The sequence below is a fragment of the Physeter macrocephalus genome, chromosome 5 (genome assembly GCF_002837175.3).
Source record: "Physeter macrocephalus isolate SW-GA chromosome 5, ASM283717v5, whole genome shotgun sequence".
Classification (NCBI taxonomy): Eukaryota; Metazoa; Chordata; class Mammalia; order Artiodactyla; family Physeteridae; genus Physeter; species Physeter macrocephalus.
In genome coordinates, this window is record NC_041218.1 from 49,000,401 (window position 1) to 49,018,615 (window position 18,215).

An 18,215-nucleotide genomic window follows, 5' to 3' on the forward strand; every position below is an offset into this window, starting at 1 on the left:
TGAACAGGTAATTAAAAGGATATGCCTGATTTTACAGTGAGCCCGGTGACACAGAATCACCAAACACCAATCACCAAAGGCATGTGGCACAAGGAGCAGGTTACCTCTGCCAGGGGGATGTGCAAAATGAGGGCCATTTTAAGAATCAGAATTGGTCTCTTTCTTCTTTTCTACAGAACGGAAAGACGAATGCAAATATTAGTCATCTTGGTCGGGACCTCATTCTCCGGCTGGCTAATATGTCAGATGGTCTCAGCGGCACAGATTAAAGGGGCTTCACAAACACCCCGGGCAGGGGATGAGGAAGTCAGGGCTAGGACTTCCAAATGAAGGAGGAGGAACTGGGTGAAAGGGTTATGAGCACAGTAAGCCGTAAACGGATGTTTGAAAACTGTACCGAGGCAAACATTTCACGTGTACAGGGCATGGCTCTGTTGGAGTGGTTATTTACTCTTTGATTAAAAGCCACTAAGTCCAGGAGGATGAGCTGAATAAATCCCACAAAGCATCCAAGGAAAGTATTTTAGTGGCGAACTTACTTTCAAGACATTCCTGACATACACACAAAGCCCCATTCACATTCTACCTTCTAACACCCACCCGAACGCTAAGATCAGAGACATATAGGATGTCCCCCGTTCTACAGGAGCTTCTCAAGCTTTTCTCTACACTCTCAGTTTGACTGAAACAGAAATGTGCGATCTCAGAGTTCTTTCACAGCAACAAACCACTGTTTCACGATTTAGGCAAATTCTCTGAGGTACTGTGAGATTTTGTTAAAAGGCAGTAGACGTTAGGAAGGGCAAATTTTAAAATCTCAGAAGAGAAAATAGTGCTTGGACTACTCCATCAGCATTGTTAACAGATTGTTTTCTGTAAAATATACCAGTCCATTGTATTAGGAGTGTGGCACGGGTAGCTCTAGTCTGTGAGTGTTAGACTCAATTAGAAGAACGGCACTAATGAGGTCAAAGCAGCTCCTCCCTCGTGTGATCACAGACTGCACCCCTGGCCCTGGCCAGCTGTCTGGCAATATGTGCTTCTGGTCACAAGGGGGTCCATGGGCGGGCGTGTGTGTTTGGATCCGTGCAAATCCATCACCACTAATGGGAAATCACTCCTAAGTTCACACCCAGCTGATGGGCAAATCAGGCGTGCCACCTTCACAATCAGAGGGCAGCAGGCAGCTGTACTTGGACATCAAATGTCATTAAAGCTGGTGTGGAATTGTACTTGGCAGGCAATACTAGGTAATGGTCAGAAAAGCAAGGAATTATTCACAAAGCCTGATGGCCCACTTTGCCTAAGACATGTACTTGTGTATGTGTGCATTATTATGATACAAATAAAGAAAGACATCTAGCAGAAATCTGGAACAAGGAGCTCTTCCCCTCCTCCTGCTGTGCAGGGGAGAGACGTTCTTTCAGGCAGTGATGTCACCACTGCCTTACTGTCTCTGTGAAAGTGGACTTGGAATTCTGTTCCCAGGACCCCTTTTAGGACACTTCTGTCAGTCACCTGAAAGAATGTACGAGGTGAGATGTTGCAGTAACATGTGGCTCTAACACCATGTACCTAGGAATCGGCTTTATTTTCTGTGCTCCAGATCTCAATATATTTGAACTATGTATGTTTTTAACTCCAAGGTAGATAAAAGGTCCGGTTTACCGGTGAGAAAATGAAGTCATGCACGACTTTTAGAGAATGAGGGATGGGGTCTGGCTTTCTTGCTCTCGTCCTGAATTCGGACAACACTCCGCCTCACTTCACAGTCCACGCCGGAGCTGTTGCGATTAGCGCAGGAGGTGTCGGGAGGCAGTTTTCAGGTGGACGAGCAGCACAGAGGTATCACAGTGTACGTCGCGCTTCGGCACACCACACCACAAAAGGGGCTGCCAGAATTCTGGACCGTCTTGTTCCCTTCTGGTCACGTGGGGACCAACCAAATGGGGCTGGAAGGGTGGCACTCACATGTGCTCTACATTGCCCTGGAAAGCACAGGAATGCCTGGACCAACTGTGCCAATGAATCCAGCAATAGCCTCACGTTTGTAAATCCTCTGGGAAAGTTCCTAAGCTCTGTGCGTAACAAACCATACCGGGAGAAGCCAGAAAGGGGACGACTTCTTTGAGAGCGGCTGTGATTCAGAATGCTTGGCACTGCATCATCTGTAGTCAATCAACCCGACAGGCACACAAAACATGACTGCTTTTCTTCTTTGGGGACATGACTGTTTGCAGAGCCCAAACAAGCCCCCACCCAAACAGAAAGCCACAGAGAAAGGCGGCGCCCGGCACCGACTCAGGCAGCATCGGTCAGCACTGTGATCAACTTTCAAAGTTTTCACATAACAGATGGTGCGCTCTGCCTGTAACTCAGATCCCAGGGATGCCTGGGCTGCAGCCACGCTGAACCCAAATTGAGGGGTTTGCCCCACTTCGCGGAGAAGGCTGGGGAAGCCCCCAGCATGCAGGACAATGAAGGGAGAGCTTGCAGGTGGCGCAATCCGTCCTTGTAAAACAGCTCACATTCACCTTCAGGTCAAAAAGTCAAAATATCATCTACATACACAACAGTCTGATTCTGCCAACGCTAGTGAGTTTTATTAGAAAATATGCGCTTAGAGGACATGCTGAGCGTAAAGCCCTTTTGGCATTCCATTTCACTCTAGAGCCAAAGGAGAAACTGGCCCCATCACACAGAAGAGCCACAGGTTCAAATAGGCTAAAAATAGCCTTTCATATCCCAGAAAGCAAGCAACAAAGGGAAGCCCAGCTATGTTCTGGAGAAGTCTGCAGCCGATATTCCTAGCATATGAGGAGCATCCCAGCCCAAGAGGGAGGAGCCAGCAGGTGATTGTGCCTGGCCACCCGAGGGAACGGCCTGACCTCCTCTCCAATCCAACCAGCCTCTGGTGGGGCGGCAGGAGGGCCAGTTCCCCAAAGTGTAGGAATGTGGTACAGGGGGCGAAATCCACCGTTTTAACAACTTTCCTAGGCTTTGGGGTTTGGTGGAAGTTGGGTTAAGGACAAGAAAGCCGTCCCTCCAGGGTTCTGGTACTAAAATCAGACACCGCACCCCAGGTTTGAGTCGACAGCCAACATGCTGGAAACATGGACAGGAGGAATGTGTGGAATCCCAGTTCCTGGCCTCAGCCTTATCAATATGGAAATAACTTAACAGCACCCAAATGCTAAAGCAGGGTTCCCAGAGTAAATCACTCCCATACCTGCTCCTAACCATACTTAATGTCCACCTGGATTTATGAGATGATGGAAGCAGAGGCTCTTGCGACTATTATATTCTTTTCCTTTCCTCTTTTCCTGGTGTCAATTTTTTTCTCGCGTCTCTGTGAGGGGCCCAGGTAAGTGATTCTTAGCGCAGATGCTGAGTGCGGCTAACATGTGGTCCAATTTTCCAAATGTGAGTGTTGTTTTTTTGCCCAGAACGGAAGCTTCATCTTTTAGTCATTTTGTTTTAATCCGGCCCAGAAAACAGATCTGTTTTCCTGCTTGCTTTCGGGAGCATGAATGCAGGGCCTCGCGGAGGACAGGACATGCTCCCTGGGCAGATGCAAAAGCCTCCTGGCCCCAGGTACACACCCACTGCCGCCCGAGTCTGGTGGGTTGCAAGTCCTGAATTACTCACAGCTGGAAATGGATTCCTTCAGAGGAGAGCGTCCATTCACCATTGTGATTCCATTTGAATTAATACCCTGAAATCCCAGCCTGGCTTGCCTGCCTCAGGACAGGCAAGGAGTGATTTTAACCAGCTGAGATCCCAACCCAACCCCAAACAGAGAAAGCACCCTCATGAGAAAGTCTCCAGCTGGGAAAAGCTGCCCTTTTTTCGGCTCTTAAAGCTGAGCTCCATAATTATTTTAGTGAGGAGCCTCCCAGCCAAATAATTCAACTGGACTAATTTTCAGCTACAGTAAGGCCGCCTGATGGGAAGGAAGGCCAAACAAGCGATCTTCACAACCCGAGTCTGGGTTGATGATGGTGCCTGAAGAGCTTCAGGGCTCCATTGTGTTTTGGGCCATTTTTAGTTCCTTTTCTTAGTCTTTTAAAAAATTTTTTATTGAAGTCTAGTTGATTTACAATGCTGTGCCAATCTCTGCTGTACAGCAGAGTGACTCAGTTTTTAAGTGCCCCTCCCATCCCACCCCCATCCCTGCTTTGGTCCTTTTAGATGCATTCCATGTATAGAATCTCCTAGAATCAAGACTGCAGTTTAACAGCTCCCAAAGCACTCCCTTTTATACTGATGACATCCCACACCAACCCCTCTACCTCTTAACAATGACAGTACTTGGAGGAACTTTCAACTTAACCGCAAGTGAGAGGCAAACACTTTCAAGAACAATTTTTTTTTTGTTTTTTTGTGGTATGCGGGCCTCCCTCTGCTGTGGTCTCTCCCGTTGCGGAGCACAGGCCCCGGACGCGCAGGCCCAGTGGCCACGGCTCACGGGCCCAGCCGCTCCGCGGCATGCGGGATCCTCCCAGACCGGGGCGCGAACCCGGCTCCCCTGCATCGGCAGGCGGACGCGCAACCACTGCGCCACCAGGGTAGCCCCCAATTTTTTTTTTTTACATCTAAATATTTTGGTTTGTTTTCACTTATTAAAAAATACATTCAATTTTGCGATAATACTTAATTCTAGGTATTTCTTTAAAGTTGGGTTAGAGGTCAAAACATTTTCTTGGAATGTGCAGCGGTAACTCAGTAGGAGGTGATGATGAGCTAGACTTGAGGTGATAGAAATGGAAAATAAAGAGAAGAGATGAAGATTCTGGCCTAAGGAAGCTGATGGGGGTGCAAAGGAGGGAGGGAAGGCAAAGCTGCCTCCTGAGGTGGATGAACAATGTCTCTGACAGACTCAGAGGCAGGTGCGGGGGGGGCGGTTAGACATGGCAATGAGTTTGTGCAGGAAAGCCTTGAGCACAGTTCTGGGCACAGTGCGTTACAAACAGCAGCGGCATCTTCAAGTGGGAATGCTGGTAACAGCTGGAGAGTAGAGATGAATATTCACGGTGAGGACTAGATGCACAGATAAAGGAATTGTTGGGTGGAGTTGATTGCTAGGCTATGAGAATGTACACGTTTTCTGAAGAGAAGGTGTAAACAGAAACCACCGGAAAGTGGATACAGCAAAAGACAATGAGGCAGAAGGAGTGCAGTCAGAGAGGGAGGAGAAAAGCCAGAATAGGCACCCCCTGTCACTGGTTCCCCCTTAGTGGACGCCTATCAACTCTTTTCGTCTCTCTCGATAGTTTATTCTTCTGTATTTAAAATGCGGAACATAGTACTGCCATAACCACCTATAATTATTCCCTGTTAACTAGATGGACCAAAATCAAATTATCATTAATAACATGTTCAAAATGTCCCATGTGTCAGATATGCTTCCTGACTATAGAAATACTTTGACTATTACCATACCCAGTCACAACTGAATAGGAAATACTGGTGCAAGAAAATACTATTTTATTCTGCAGTATTTCCAACACAAATAGAGGTTCCCAAAATCAATGCCAAGCTTCCTCTAGCAATCCTCATGTTGTATCTTAGGATCCGGTCCTCCAAATCTCTTCTACTCCACAGCTTCAAATGGAAACATCAGTATCTCACAGGAGAACACCCATCACTGCATGGGACGAATGCAAAACTTTCTAATTCAAACTTCAACCTTATATAATCGGTTCTCAAAAAGACCTCAGGCAGAGACCGCAGTCTTGTCAGAACAAATGTCATGTGACAGCAAATATAAATAAAACCTACACCAAAAAAAAAACACTGAACAACAATAAAACCTGCCACTCACAGGCCATTCACCTGCCATTCATCTGCCATTACCAGTGACCACCCCCTTTTAATTTGGCTCCTAACACTGGCTGAGGGCAGGGTCATGAACTGCCAGATGATTTAGCATTAGAAAGTAAACCCTCAGCCTCAAGAGAGATTTTCTCTTTAATGTGAAAGTTAGATTGTGAAGACTCACCCATTAAGGTCCAAATTTGCCAAATATACAAACTGTCCAAGGGAGGATATGAGCAAACACCCAGTACCCATCTGGGTCAGTTTTCCTCAGAGCCGTGGGCCTTCCCTCCCTCATCATCCACGTCAAACATACTTGATTTTATGTGCTCACTCTTTGCAGGGCAACAGATGATGCATTTTGCAACTTTGAGGATACCCTGACTTTCCACCAAAAAACAAATAGAAGAAACCAACTCTATGAGTTGTTTTTCTTTCCCATTCCATTTTAAAATTGAAGTCGAGCCTGAGATCACATCATGATTCACTGACATATGTGGAAGTGGATACCAACTCTTAATAATCTCTGTTAAGATTGTACTCATTAATCCTAAATCCCAGGGAACTAAAACTCATGAAATAGCTTCCAGTTCATCCACTGGTTTAGTCATTCCACTGAGTGGGATGCAAAGACCAAGCCAGCTTCTCTTCCAGCATCAAATTCCATCTAGGCTGAGAGCACAATTTAAACCTATAAGGAGAGAGCTGAAAGTGCTTTACATTTGTAGTGTGCTGAAATGGAGGGGGAGGACAAGAGAATCCTTATGATATAAGGGTTAGATTTTCCAGTTATTGGGGTACGGGAAGAAATAGGTTGTCATCTCTCAATAACGTTGCCAATGGGTGTTTCCTTTCAGTCATGCTGACTGAAAAAAAAAAAAAAAAAAAAAAAAAAGCCAAAAAGATAAAAAACAGTCTCATCTACTAGGATTTAGCAAACATGGTGACATTTTCAAAACCTCAATAAAACCAAGTTTAGGTTTCAGAATGTTTTTTTTTTCTCCAGACTTCTGGGGCGGGAGATCGTATTACACAAATATCATAGAAGCAACATGTTAACATAACCGGAAACATCAGCTGTTGCAAGTTTGCTCAACTTGGTATCTTTTATTTTCCACCCAGCAGCCACTCACACAATGCCACTCACATCTTCCCCAGAGAGCAGCCATGCCTGATAGTAGCTGATAGAGCAAGATTGTAACGAAGGCAAAGCGCCTCCCTTTCTGCGCCCTCTCTCCTCAAGTAACTGGTGGTGTCCGGTGACATGATTTCCAGGTACAGAATTTAATCAGATTGAGCAGCAGACTTTTCTGAGCTGAGGCTGACCTGGCCATGCCCTGTTCCATGACTCCTGTTGAGCTGGGATCCAAGATCTTAAGATTGTAGCTTGTCCCCTGTTCCCATGTGTTAAACAGTCAACACCCTCTGGGAATAGACTGCACTTTTCATCATTTGGGTAGGAATTCTAGAGCATGGAAATGCCCTAATTTGCTATTGCTGCATCAGCATAATGAGTCAGATTTAGGTCCTAGGGGAGAATAACAACACTTAACACTTATACACCGTGCTTTTCATCTTCAGGGTCCTTCACCACATTAGGCTGTAATGTTATATTTCTCTCAGCAAGACAAAGGAGTTCATTTCTAGTCCTTTCAACTCCCCTTCCTTTCTTATACATACAGACACACACACTCCCACACAACTGCTATCACATGATGAAGCTATCTCCCACCTCCTAGATATGTACTGTTGGATCTCTTTTTTAAAAAAGAAGTCAAATGTGAAAGGTCAATTCACCCTTTTTTTATTTTTTATTTATTGTTTTGTTTTTGCGGTAGGCGGGCCTCTCACTGCTGCGGCCTCTCCCGTTGCGGAGCACAGGATCCGGACGCACAGGCTCAGAGGCCATGGCTCACGGGCCCAGCCGCTCCGCGGCATGTGGGATCTTCCCGGACCGGGGCACAAACCCGTGTCCCCTGCATCTGCAGGCGGATTCTCAACCACTGCGCCACCAGGGAAGCCCCACCCTTTTTTTAAAAAAATCTTTTGTTTTTGTTTCTTCCTCTAACGTGGAACACAAAAACGGCATGTCGATTGCCAGTTACTGGAGTCCATTCAGTATTATTGCTAGGGTTCCCATACTTGACTTGACTCTTCATGCCTCGTGGTCTTCTGTGGCATCTCTGCCCACTGAGGAGACTTGAAGGCTCTGTCTTGGAGGATGGAGGACTCTGTCAAGTTCCCTGCTCAGACCTCTTCTCTACCTCATTTCCATTCACTCCTGGCCCAGGTCATTTCATTGAGTCTCATGTATTTAAACACCACCTACATGCCAATGACCCCCCCAGTTTACATCTTCAGACAGGTCCTGTATTACATACCTATATATTCATTCGCCCATTAGACGTTTCCACTTAACAAGTCTGCAAAAATCTCCTCAATTTCCCCCTCAAACCTGTTCCTCCCACAGACAGCTCGATCCTTTCAGTTGCTGAGATTGAAAACCTGGGTTCATCCTGAAGCCCACCTCTTACTCCCCAGATGTCATCCATCAGCAGTTCCTGTTGGCTCTATCTTCAAATTAGATCCAGAATCTAACCACCCCCTCCATCTGCACCTTGGACCAATCTGCCATCACTTTTAATCTAGATTCTTTGAATACCTTCCTACCTGGTCTCACTTTGCCACTCCCCTCCAACAGTTTACTTCCAACTAGGCAGCCAAGTAAACTTTCTACTATATAAGTCAGATCCTATCACACCTCTGCTTACAACTGTCCTACAGTTCTCCATCTCACTCAGAATAAAAGCCGAAGCCTACACAGCCTTCCTGGACGGGCCCCCTCAGCCCACTCTTTCCATCACTACGTACCTTGCTCTTTGCAGTTCCTCCAGCCCACAGAGCGCCCTCCAGCCTCAGGGCTTTGCACCCGCTGCTCTCCCCACTCTCCTCCCCAGTACGCACCTGGTTCAGCCTTCTCCTCCTTCAGGTCTTGGCTGCATGTCCGCTTACCAGTGATGCCCACCCAGACCACCCCCAGCACTCCCTGTGCCTCTTCCCTGCTATATATTGTTCTCTATAGTACTTATCGCCTTTGGACATGTTATACATTTTATTGTTTTTACTTGCTTACTGTTTGTCTTGCCCATGAGAAGTAAGCTACCTGAAGGGAGGGATTTTTTTTTGTTTTTTGTTTCAAAATCAGCTTTAGTCCATGGTATATTCACCAATGGCTTGGACAGTGCCTGACACATGGTGGGCCCTCAAAAATATTTATTGCATGAATAAATGATGAACAAAAGTTTCTCAACTGTTTCAGGACTAGCCTGACTTCTAAGCCATAGGCAAGTTGAGATTTGTGATACTGCTAGTGAAGGATGTTTTTCCAAGGGAAAAAAAATATCTCTCATTAGAGAGTTTTGAAGCTATGGGTTTATACTAAGGTGGAAGACTGAGGCAATTATGGAATGTGTCATCTGCTATATAATATATGCTATGGATACAGACATTGGGGCTTTTTCTGTTGGTCATTACCTGCCTCTAGCCTGTCCTCATTCTATACACATATTGGGATGCTTTTGAAAAAGGGTGTCAGGATTAAATATAGTCTGTAGAATAGAATTTTCCCCAACAGACAGCCACACGGGCTAAACAAGGATCAATTCTCTATTTGCTCTCTGATAGAATTTTCTAGACCAAACTTCAGCTAGAATTCTAAAGGTAGAAGGAAGGACCAGTCCAGTCTTTCTAACATTTCTGTATAAGGTACTTAGAAAGTTCAAGCAAAACCTTTTTTAACCAAATTCTCCTGATAAACGAATCCATCTCCCACTTTACTAAAACTTGCTGAGGGAACTAATGCAAGTCTTCTGTTAAAAGTCTCAGAGAAAAATAAATTAGAAGAGAGTTGGAGCTTAGAATTAAAAAGGAATAGTTATCTGAATGTGGAGCGAAAGGGAAGAAGACAGAACTTAATGATGACAAGGTATGCATTGAGAAAAGAACTTGTATTCCTACATTTCAAGCAGGGAACAAACAAATGAAGTAGGAGCTGGGGGTAGCAGTGTGCCAGGGGTGTTCAGAGCTGGAGTAATGTGGTCAAAGGGATGTGCAAAAGTATGCTGGCGGATTGGAGAGCATCTACTCCTCATTTCCCCATCCTGTGGCTTCCAAGGAAATGCTAGGGCAGAAGCCGCCAACACAGCCCATTTGGCCACTGGATGAGTCATCCTGAATTAGGCCTCAAGAAGGTGTCCTCTTGTGTAGTCATGGCCACCGAGGCTGGATATGGCCCTCTGGTTTGAACGAGGCAATGGAAGAGGATACCTCAACAGTCTGAACGCTGTCCAACTTCTAGTGTGTGCAAGTGAAGCTGGGGTTTGAGACACTGGTCTCCTGAGGGGCCCACCCCAAAACCATGGGGGGAAGCTCGCTGCAGGGTCCCCCACCCACATACCCATCTCAAAGTCATCACATGACTAGTGTTGCTAAGAGCAACATGTGAAAGAGAAAAAGATATATTTCTACAATGACAATAGTCCTCCTCAACTTTGCTTGCCTAATTATTTTAATTTTTAACATTTAATTATTTGTACTCAACTCACAACGAATCAAAAGCAACTCACACACACAAAAAATGTATAGCATGAAAATGTGTTTTTAAATTAAAAATCGGGACCAGAGGAAATATAAACTGGAACTGAAAATCTAGTCCATGGGGGAAGTAAAATGTTCATTACAGTGTTCTAAAAAGTTCTCAGAGTTAAGCAGTCAACTTGGCTTCACATTAACAAGCAGTCAAAGCAAAAAGAGAAACAGAACCGGTTACAGGATTCTCATGTCCACGAGGAGAAAATATTTCAGTTCCTCAGGGGAAGCAAACTATTTCCTGGAATTCAGATCTGCAAGAATTTCCTCCCATGGGGCTTCATATAGGAGATCATGAGTACTATGCAAAGGAGAAGATCTAAATCCACCCCCCTACCATGGGCTTCCTAAAGCTGTTAAATCTTGGAAAATGTCTTTGGGAAAATTAAGGGTATACACTTCAATTAAAACCCTTCTATCAGAAATGAAGACGATACAGACCAAGTACACACCTTTCTTATAGTTTGGAAGAAGCCAACCTTGACTATCTCAGGGAATGAATGAAATTAATCCCTCAGTCATCTACATATGCCACGTCCATCAGCAAAGCTAAATTTATTACTCAACCAGAGGAAACTTACTAGACTTTTTGGTTCCTCTGGCCCTTGCTGTTTTTTTAAAAAATCTATTTCTATTGCAATGAAATAAGAATGCATGCCTTCTTTTTTATTTAGTTAAAAATTTCAAGTGCTCAGAACAGTGTCTCGCAAATAAGTGCTAAATAAGTGTTTGTTTTGAAAAAGAAAAAAGGCCCTTCACTGGGCGGGTGTAGGGGCGTGTCAAGTATGAATGACTAATTATAAATCAAATGAGTTGACTGAGATTTTAAACCCCTCTTGTAACCTATTTTCAGGATTTTTCCTAAAGCAGTACAGACTGAATACAAAACCCGTGGCTATTTTGATGTGAGAATGTGACATGAAAAATCTGGTGGAGGGGGATTATTATAATTTCACATAGAGGAGGATTCAAAGGTTTTGAAACACTTAGAGAAATATCAGAACCTTTTAAAATTTCTTCTCCGGATGGAACAGCTGGAAGTTCAGAATCCATTACGATGTAGCTGGCGCTTCCTTTCAACCAACTTTCACAGTTTAAGTCTCTGTTCATGGGATGTACCTAATTTGTTGTTTAGTACATTGTGGGCATTCAACAATGGTCTATCAAAAAAGTTTAAAAACACCAAAAAGCTTCATTGTCATATTTAGTTGTGACTCTATTTCTCTTCCTTAATCTGGTAAAGTGATTTTTAAATCACTTTACACAACATTACAATAAAAACTGACTATATTCTGGAGGGATGCGTAGAGTGACTTTTCTACATTTGTAAGGACAAATAATCCACACTTATAGTGAACCTATTTGTTCCAACAATAACAGATGTTCAATAGTATGACCAGGAAGGAATTATGAACGTGGTGGAGAGATACCAGGAAGATTATGGAAATCGGACAGTTACAACCTGGGCCAAAATCAGATGAAATCCTCTCTCCTACTGATACAATCCTTCGCTTGTCACCTTACCCCTTGACCCTTGTCTTTTGCACTCACCACCCATGTAAAGCTTGCTATTATTTAGCACAGTAAAACAACAACTTTTGAACAGAACAATTCTGTGAGTTTTTCTGACTCAGGTCAAGAATCAGGTAACTTTATTTTGGCTTCAATTTCATATTTCAGATAATCTCCTTTTCCCATGATTTTTCTAGCCTTGGATCCTACCACAACCAGGGATTCATCCATTTTCCAAAAAAAAAAAAAACCCATCAAACACTTGCAAATGGATAAATGCTGTTTTAGAGCGTCATCAGCACAATCTGCGGTGCCACCTAGTTCCCATGCAGATGTTTCTACCAGGTGCTAGAGGAGACACCTGTCCAGGTGTCTGTCCAAGCAAACCTACCCGCTTGCTGCTCTCCTCCTCCTGAGCCTTCCTGAACTCATGCTCGAGGGAGCAGTCCAGCTCATTGAAGAGCCCCACCTCCTCGCAGTTCTTCAGGAATCTCGTTGGGGTTGGAGTCTGATCTGAAAACAGAGACCGGGTGATCATAAATGGGACCTTTTCCTCAAAAGTCAGTGGCAAGTATGAGCTAATAAATTCACTAATCCCCTCCCCTCGCTTTAATGACGATGCCAAGTGGCCACCCATACTCTTCCAGCCCTTTAAATAAAATGAGAATATGGAAGAAAAGAAAACCATAAAGCCCAGAGGAGCAATATGATGTGTAGAAGGCTGTGGCATGGGAGGGCTTCCCAAGCCCCCCTCTGGACAACTTCAGGCGAGGAGATCCCACAGTTGACTTTCTGGAGTTCATATCCTTTGAATACACATTGCAAGGTGTGGAATAACTCTCTTTTAACTGGAAAAAGTGATTTAGCTAAAATAAGGCCAAAAATATCTACAGAGTCCATGTTAAGCCTGATTTTAGGGGGCTGGGAGGACAAAAAAAAAATTATAAATGTTTATATCAAACAAAAAGAGAGAAACAAGCATTCAATTCCATTTTCTTAATGGAGAGTAAAAATTTAGCAATTCTTTCTCTCATTTTCAGAGTCACAGAAGGATGATGAAAGGTTCCAAGTCAAACACATTCAGCTTCCATCCCTTAAAAATATAATTATTAATTTCATTTTCCTTTTGCTGTAGCCAAAAGAATGTTTTGAGAAGACTCTCTAAAAGGAATAGAATTTCTTTCATATTCTTGATGGTCTGGAGAGCTTACTACTTAAAAACTGGAGGATCTGAAACCACTATTTGTGGCTTAATATTTATGCAGCATTTGCAGTTTATAAAATATTTTCGCACACATTCTCTACAATCTAGATCTCACAAGATCCTATAAGGTAAGCAGAGTAGAATCACACCTTTGTAATTATTAAGGACAGTCATCTTCCTTGTAAAGGTGCACTCGAGTGGACATGAATAAAATTGTGTAAACTGCCTTTTTCACAGAAACAGAATATGAAAGAACCAGAGAGGACCACTTCCCAGTGGGGAAATCTGGCCACACCAATTATTTTACAAGCAAAGAAAATGGAAGGCCTGAGTGATTAAGGGTCTTGTCCAAGGTCTCCCAGGTAGATGTGGCAACACGAGGATTATAACCAAGGGCTTGGTGCTATTTCCATTATATACACGCATTATTCCCACCTGAGCCTGTGGCAGACACTGCTAGATTGATTATGGCCCTAGTCCAGCTTGACCTACACTCAGTCTCAAATCTCTTTCTGCACAGTCCTCTAAGCCATCACCACCAGTCAAATGAAGAATGCCCTCCAGTTGATATGAATTTGCAATTTCTGCACTCTCTTTATAAATTCCTATATGGCAAGAAACTAGAATCCTATTTACTTTTCTAAGTCATAAAGACAGTAATTAATCCCAGTAATTTATCTACTGAGATTCAAAGAATATCTTAACACCCATGAAGCTGAAATGGCTTGATATCTCCATTTAATCAGCCCTTCCAAGGCAATGTCTCCCGATACCCTATGGGCACAGAGCTTTACTGCCTGAGAAGTATCCAAATGGTTGATTTGGATTCCAATCAACAAAATACCCATCTGCATTCTTTCCCATTCTTAGCCCAATCTCCAAGATTCTGAGCTCTCTTTGCAGTACATAGAGAGCCTACAACAGACGATCATAAATTGGACATTATAGATAAAAGATATGCAAAGGATTGGGTTTCACCGAAAATAGTTTTATTAGAAAATTAATTAATTTATTAAGATACACATATATGCCTACGTATCCAATATATACCTATAGCAGTTATGTGTTGTGGCTTATAAAATATAAAATTAGTATTTATGCCACATTTTGCAGTTTACATTTTTACCCACATCATCTAGAATCTATTAATAGATCTCACAAGATCCTATGTGGTAAGCAGGGTGCATATTATTTTAGGACAGGAGAAATAAGTTAAGTACCTTACACAGGGTCACACAATTTGTAACCATCTTATCACTATTAAGTCCTCTCTTACTTTCGGACATAATCCCTTCTCAATCTAAATCCCATGCTTTGCCTAGACTCTCCTCCCAGGTCCAAAGGTCTTTGGTACATGTGTAAAAGACAACACTGACAGCCCAGAAATCCAGATTAGAAAATCATGTGGTTTCGGGGAAATTACCTACATTCTCTGGACTTCAAGTTCATCATCTTTCAAATAAAGTTCTAAAGTTACATGATTCTGTGAATCCTAAAATCACCACCACAACTAGGTTCGTTTCAAAAGTTATTGTTAGTAGATCAAAGAAAATATGACCACGTAAAGGATAGTTGAACACGAACATCAGTAACAACTGGTTAGACACTGGAAATTAGGCCAGAGGTAAGGGCTAGATATATAGATAAAGGAGATTTATGAACAGAACGTGTAAATAGACAAAACGTGAGAGTGGAAATATAAGGGTGTGGTGTGGTGTGTGTGTGTGTGTGTGTACGTGTGCGTGTGTATACGTTTATTGGATGCTTAGTCCATGCCACGCATAGTGCTAAGTGCTTTGTATGCATCATCTCATTAATTTTCACACCAACCACATTAGGTAACAATTATTTCCTCCATTTTACTTATGAGGAAACTGAAACTCGCCTTTGGCCCCATTTAGAAATGGAGTTGCTTAATTGTATAAGTAATTGACATTCCTAACAATCCTTGGGTCTTCTGAAATATCATGGAATCATTTATATCCCTCACACAATAGAGCTGCATTACAAGCCTACAGACTCTTCACTATCTGAGAGGAACATTTTTGTGACTAAAAAACCTGAGAAAGTATCACATAACAGAACTGAAATATTAGACCACTTGTCATCAATGGGAATTTAGTTTTGCCAGGTTTTAATTTTCCTTTTATTCCTCGATGCTTCTTTGTTGGGGATTTACAAGTTGAGGACCATGATTCCAGGTAGAGAGAATAGCAATCCTAGAGGCGCCATAAGACTCCTGAACTCTGAGACATGTTCATGAGATGCTCCATGAAATTGAATTCAGGTTGGCATTTGGGGGCCCAAGCCCCAAGCAAAGTTGAGAGATGTTTTCTGTCTCCTCTGACGCAAAATCGTTCCCGGATACCAGCATGAACCTACATACATCAGCAAAGGGAGGCTGAAGGAGCATGGCACCATCCATCATGCTGAGCCTCTCTGCAGCAATAGGGAAACAAAGCTATGGAACAAGGGGAACTATGGGCAGTAAAGACAGCTGGTTCCCTCCTATCCCCAGAGACAAAGACTCAGAGGAAGGCCCCAGAGTTGTTACCAAACGTGACTTTCTTTGTTGTATGATAAGAGTGAGGGAAAAGCAAAACTGTAATCTGTATCCACATTTGGAATAGATAAGACACACTGTTCCTAATATTTAATTCATTTTCTTCTTGTGAATGAGCTATTCTTTCCAGTTACAACAGGAACCAGAAAATGGAGCTTAACTTTTGTTTTAACATTTATTAGAATTAATACAGGGTCTCCAGTCATCTTTGATCCCACATGGTACCAGTTCCAAGTAAGCCAGGAAATGTGCAAATCTTCAAAAGGGGGACAGCTAAATCTATCAGCTGCTTAAATAAAAGAGGCAGAGTTTCTCAGCCACATGAATGCCTTGTCAAATAACTCTTCCAGCTGAAATTAGACCAGAAGTAAGTGGGTAATATCCATGGCCATAAGTTAAAATTCTTGTAATCTACACATTATTTAGAACCAAGAGCATGCACCAGTTAGCTACAGCAGCAGCAATTTCTATGTCCTGAATAACAGTGACCGATGCTCTACTAGGGGATAATATCTAAGGTGTGTTCCGGAGTGACAGGCCACACTCCAAGGTCTTACAGGAACTGGTTCCAGTGGGAACTCAGAGCTGAGATGACTGTTTAAGGACTTCTGCTCCCCTTTCTTTTAGTGCTTCCACTCCAGTGAGGTCCATCTGAATGAGAGAAGATAACCCCAAATCTCAAACTAAACAAAAAGTTAATAGCTTTTGAGTTTGAACTTTACCCAAGTTGAAAGTATTTTGCTGTTACCTTTGTAAATCTGCACTGGCGCTGCAGAAATGCCTGCATGCTACCTTCTCACAGTCTGCAAAGAGCACACCAGGTTCTCAGGAGACCTAGACACCCAGGGCCAGTGCAAGTGAGAAATCTTACCCTCCTGTACTCCTCTCAAGCGTCGTTGGGGATTTCTTTACCAATTGGACATGAAAGATTTGCACCAAAAGGGATAAAATACCTTTTGAAAAGTTGGTCATATTTCAACATCTGGTTCCCTTCCTGCAATGATGAGTCTGTTTCTTGAAAACCAGAGCATCTTTTCATAAAATCACTGCCTCTGTAAATAGCTAGGTAGAGGACATTTGCCATGCAGAGGCTCTACTTGCATATCTGCCCGGAAGAGTGCCACAGACTTGGCATTGTGAGTTAGGAATTCACCCATCATTTCTATGATAGGAAATCCTGTGTCACATTACATCTGGGAAGGACCACAAGTATATGGTTAGGACTACTAGGAAAAAAAGCATCTCACTAAGTTTTCCAATCAGTCCATAGTCTGTCTACCATCAAGTGCTTCAGTCCCAGAAAGTATGATTATTCCAAAGCCTAAATGACAAGCACAAAGCTAAAGCATGAAACCTGATTCTTCTTTTAAAAAGTGTTTAGTCTGTTCTACATTTAATAATAGGTTGCTACCTTATTCGGTTTCAGAGCTGTGCTTGAGTTATATGTTTGTCTATATTTCATTTTCCTCAGTGGAAAAAAAAAAAGGCAAGGTGACAAGCCATCAATTAAAAAAAAAAGAAGGGAAAGCAGACTTCTCTTCATATACCAGAGGAGAAAAATATGAGTCCGCTAAGCAAAATTTTTTTCCTATTGGTCCGATAGTCTCAGCTACGGTATTACTAAAGGACTCTATAAAGTAATTTTACATCATTTGGTATTAAATTGATACTATAAAAGCCTCACTAATTCAGACCAGTTATAAGAAAGATCAGTTTGAATTAGTGACCATTCTAACTACAGGGTATTTTTTAAAAGGCAATGCATTTTTTTTATTTACATGACTCAGTTTCAGCCAACAAAATGTAGCTTAATGGAATTCCTCAAGAATGCTGTTCAAATCAATAGAGAAAAGTATTGGAATTAGCCTATCTATTTTAGTAAGAGTTGGGGTTCTCAAAAAAGGCATTTCTCTTCAAGACTTTTAATATTCTTTTTATAGTCATATTTATCCCATGAATTTTTCAGCAAATGCTTTCTTTAAAATATTCTTATACCTTATCTGAATTTTAATAAAGTCCTAATTGAGTTTACATTAAATGAATTTTAAAATGCATAATCCTTTATAAGAGTAATAATCAGTAATAACTGACAGAATTCCGTGGAATTCTAGACAGGCTTCTTTGCAATAAATGTGGCTTTTATTGAGTGTGAATATACAATAGGAGCACTAGGGTCCTTTCAGTAACGCTGACATAACTACTTCCCTACATCTGTCCCAAGAGGCAGTGCTACCATGGGACAAACCAAGGTAACTCTGGTTTTTAAACAATAGCTGTTGGATGCTTAAAAATTGACCCGGACTGGGGTGATCCAGGTCAGTGAGACACACTCTCACACTCTTGAATCACATGCTAGAATCCATCTATGTCAAGGTGGAGAGCTGGTAGACTAGATACCCTTAGAGAGGCTGTGAGTCAACTAGAAAATGCTCTGATAAAGGCATCTCTTACAACACATGGCTCCAGAAGACA

At 42.6% G+C, this 18,215-nt stretch overlaps 1 protein-coding gene across 12 annotated transcripts in view; it reads right to left on the bottom strand.

Moving 5' to 3' along the window:
• The window catches only part of CREB5 (cAMP responsive element binding protein 5), a 430,944-nt gene that overhangs the window by 323,506 nt on the left and 89,223 nt on the right, over positions 1-18,215 (bottom strand). For all 12 annotated transcript variants that reach the window (XM_028489955.2, XM_024129515.3, XM_028489949.2 and 9 more), the window contains one exon: positions 12,368-12,489. In XM_028489955.2, the coding sequence (XP_028345756.1) occupies positions 12,368-12,489 (122 nt within the window). The remainder of the gene's footprint in view (positions 1-12,367; positions 12,490-18,215) is intronic.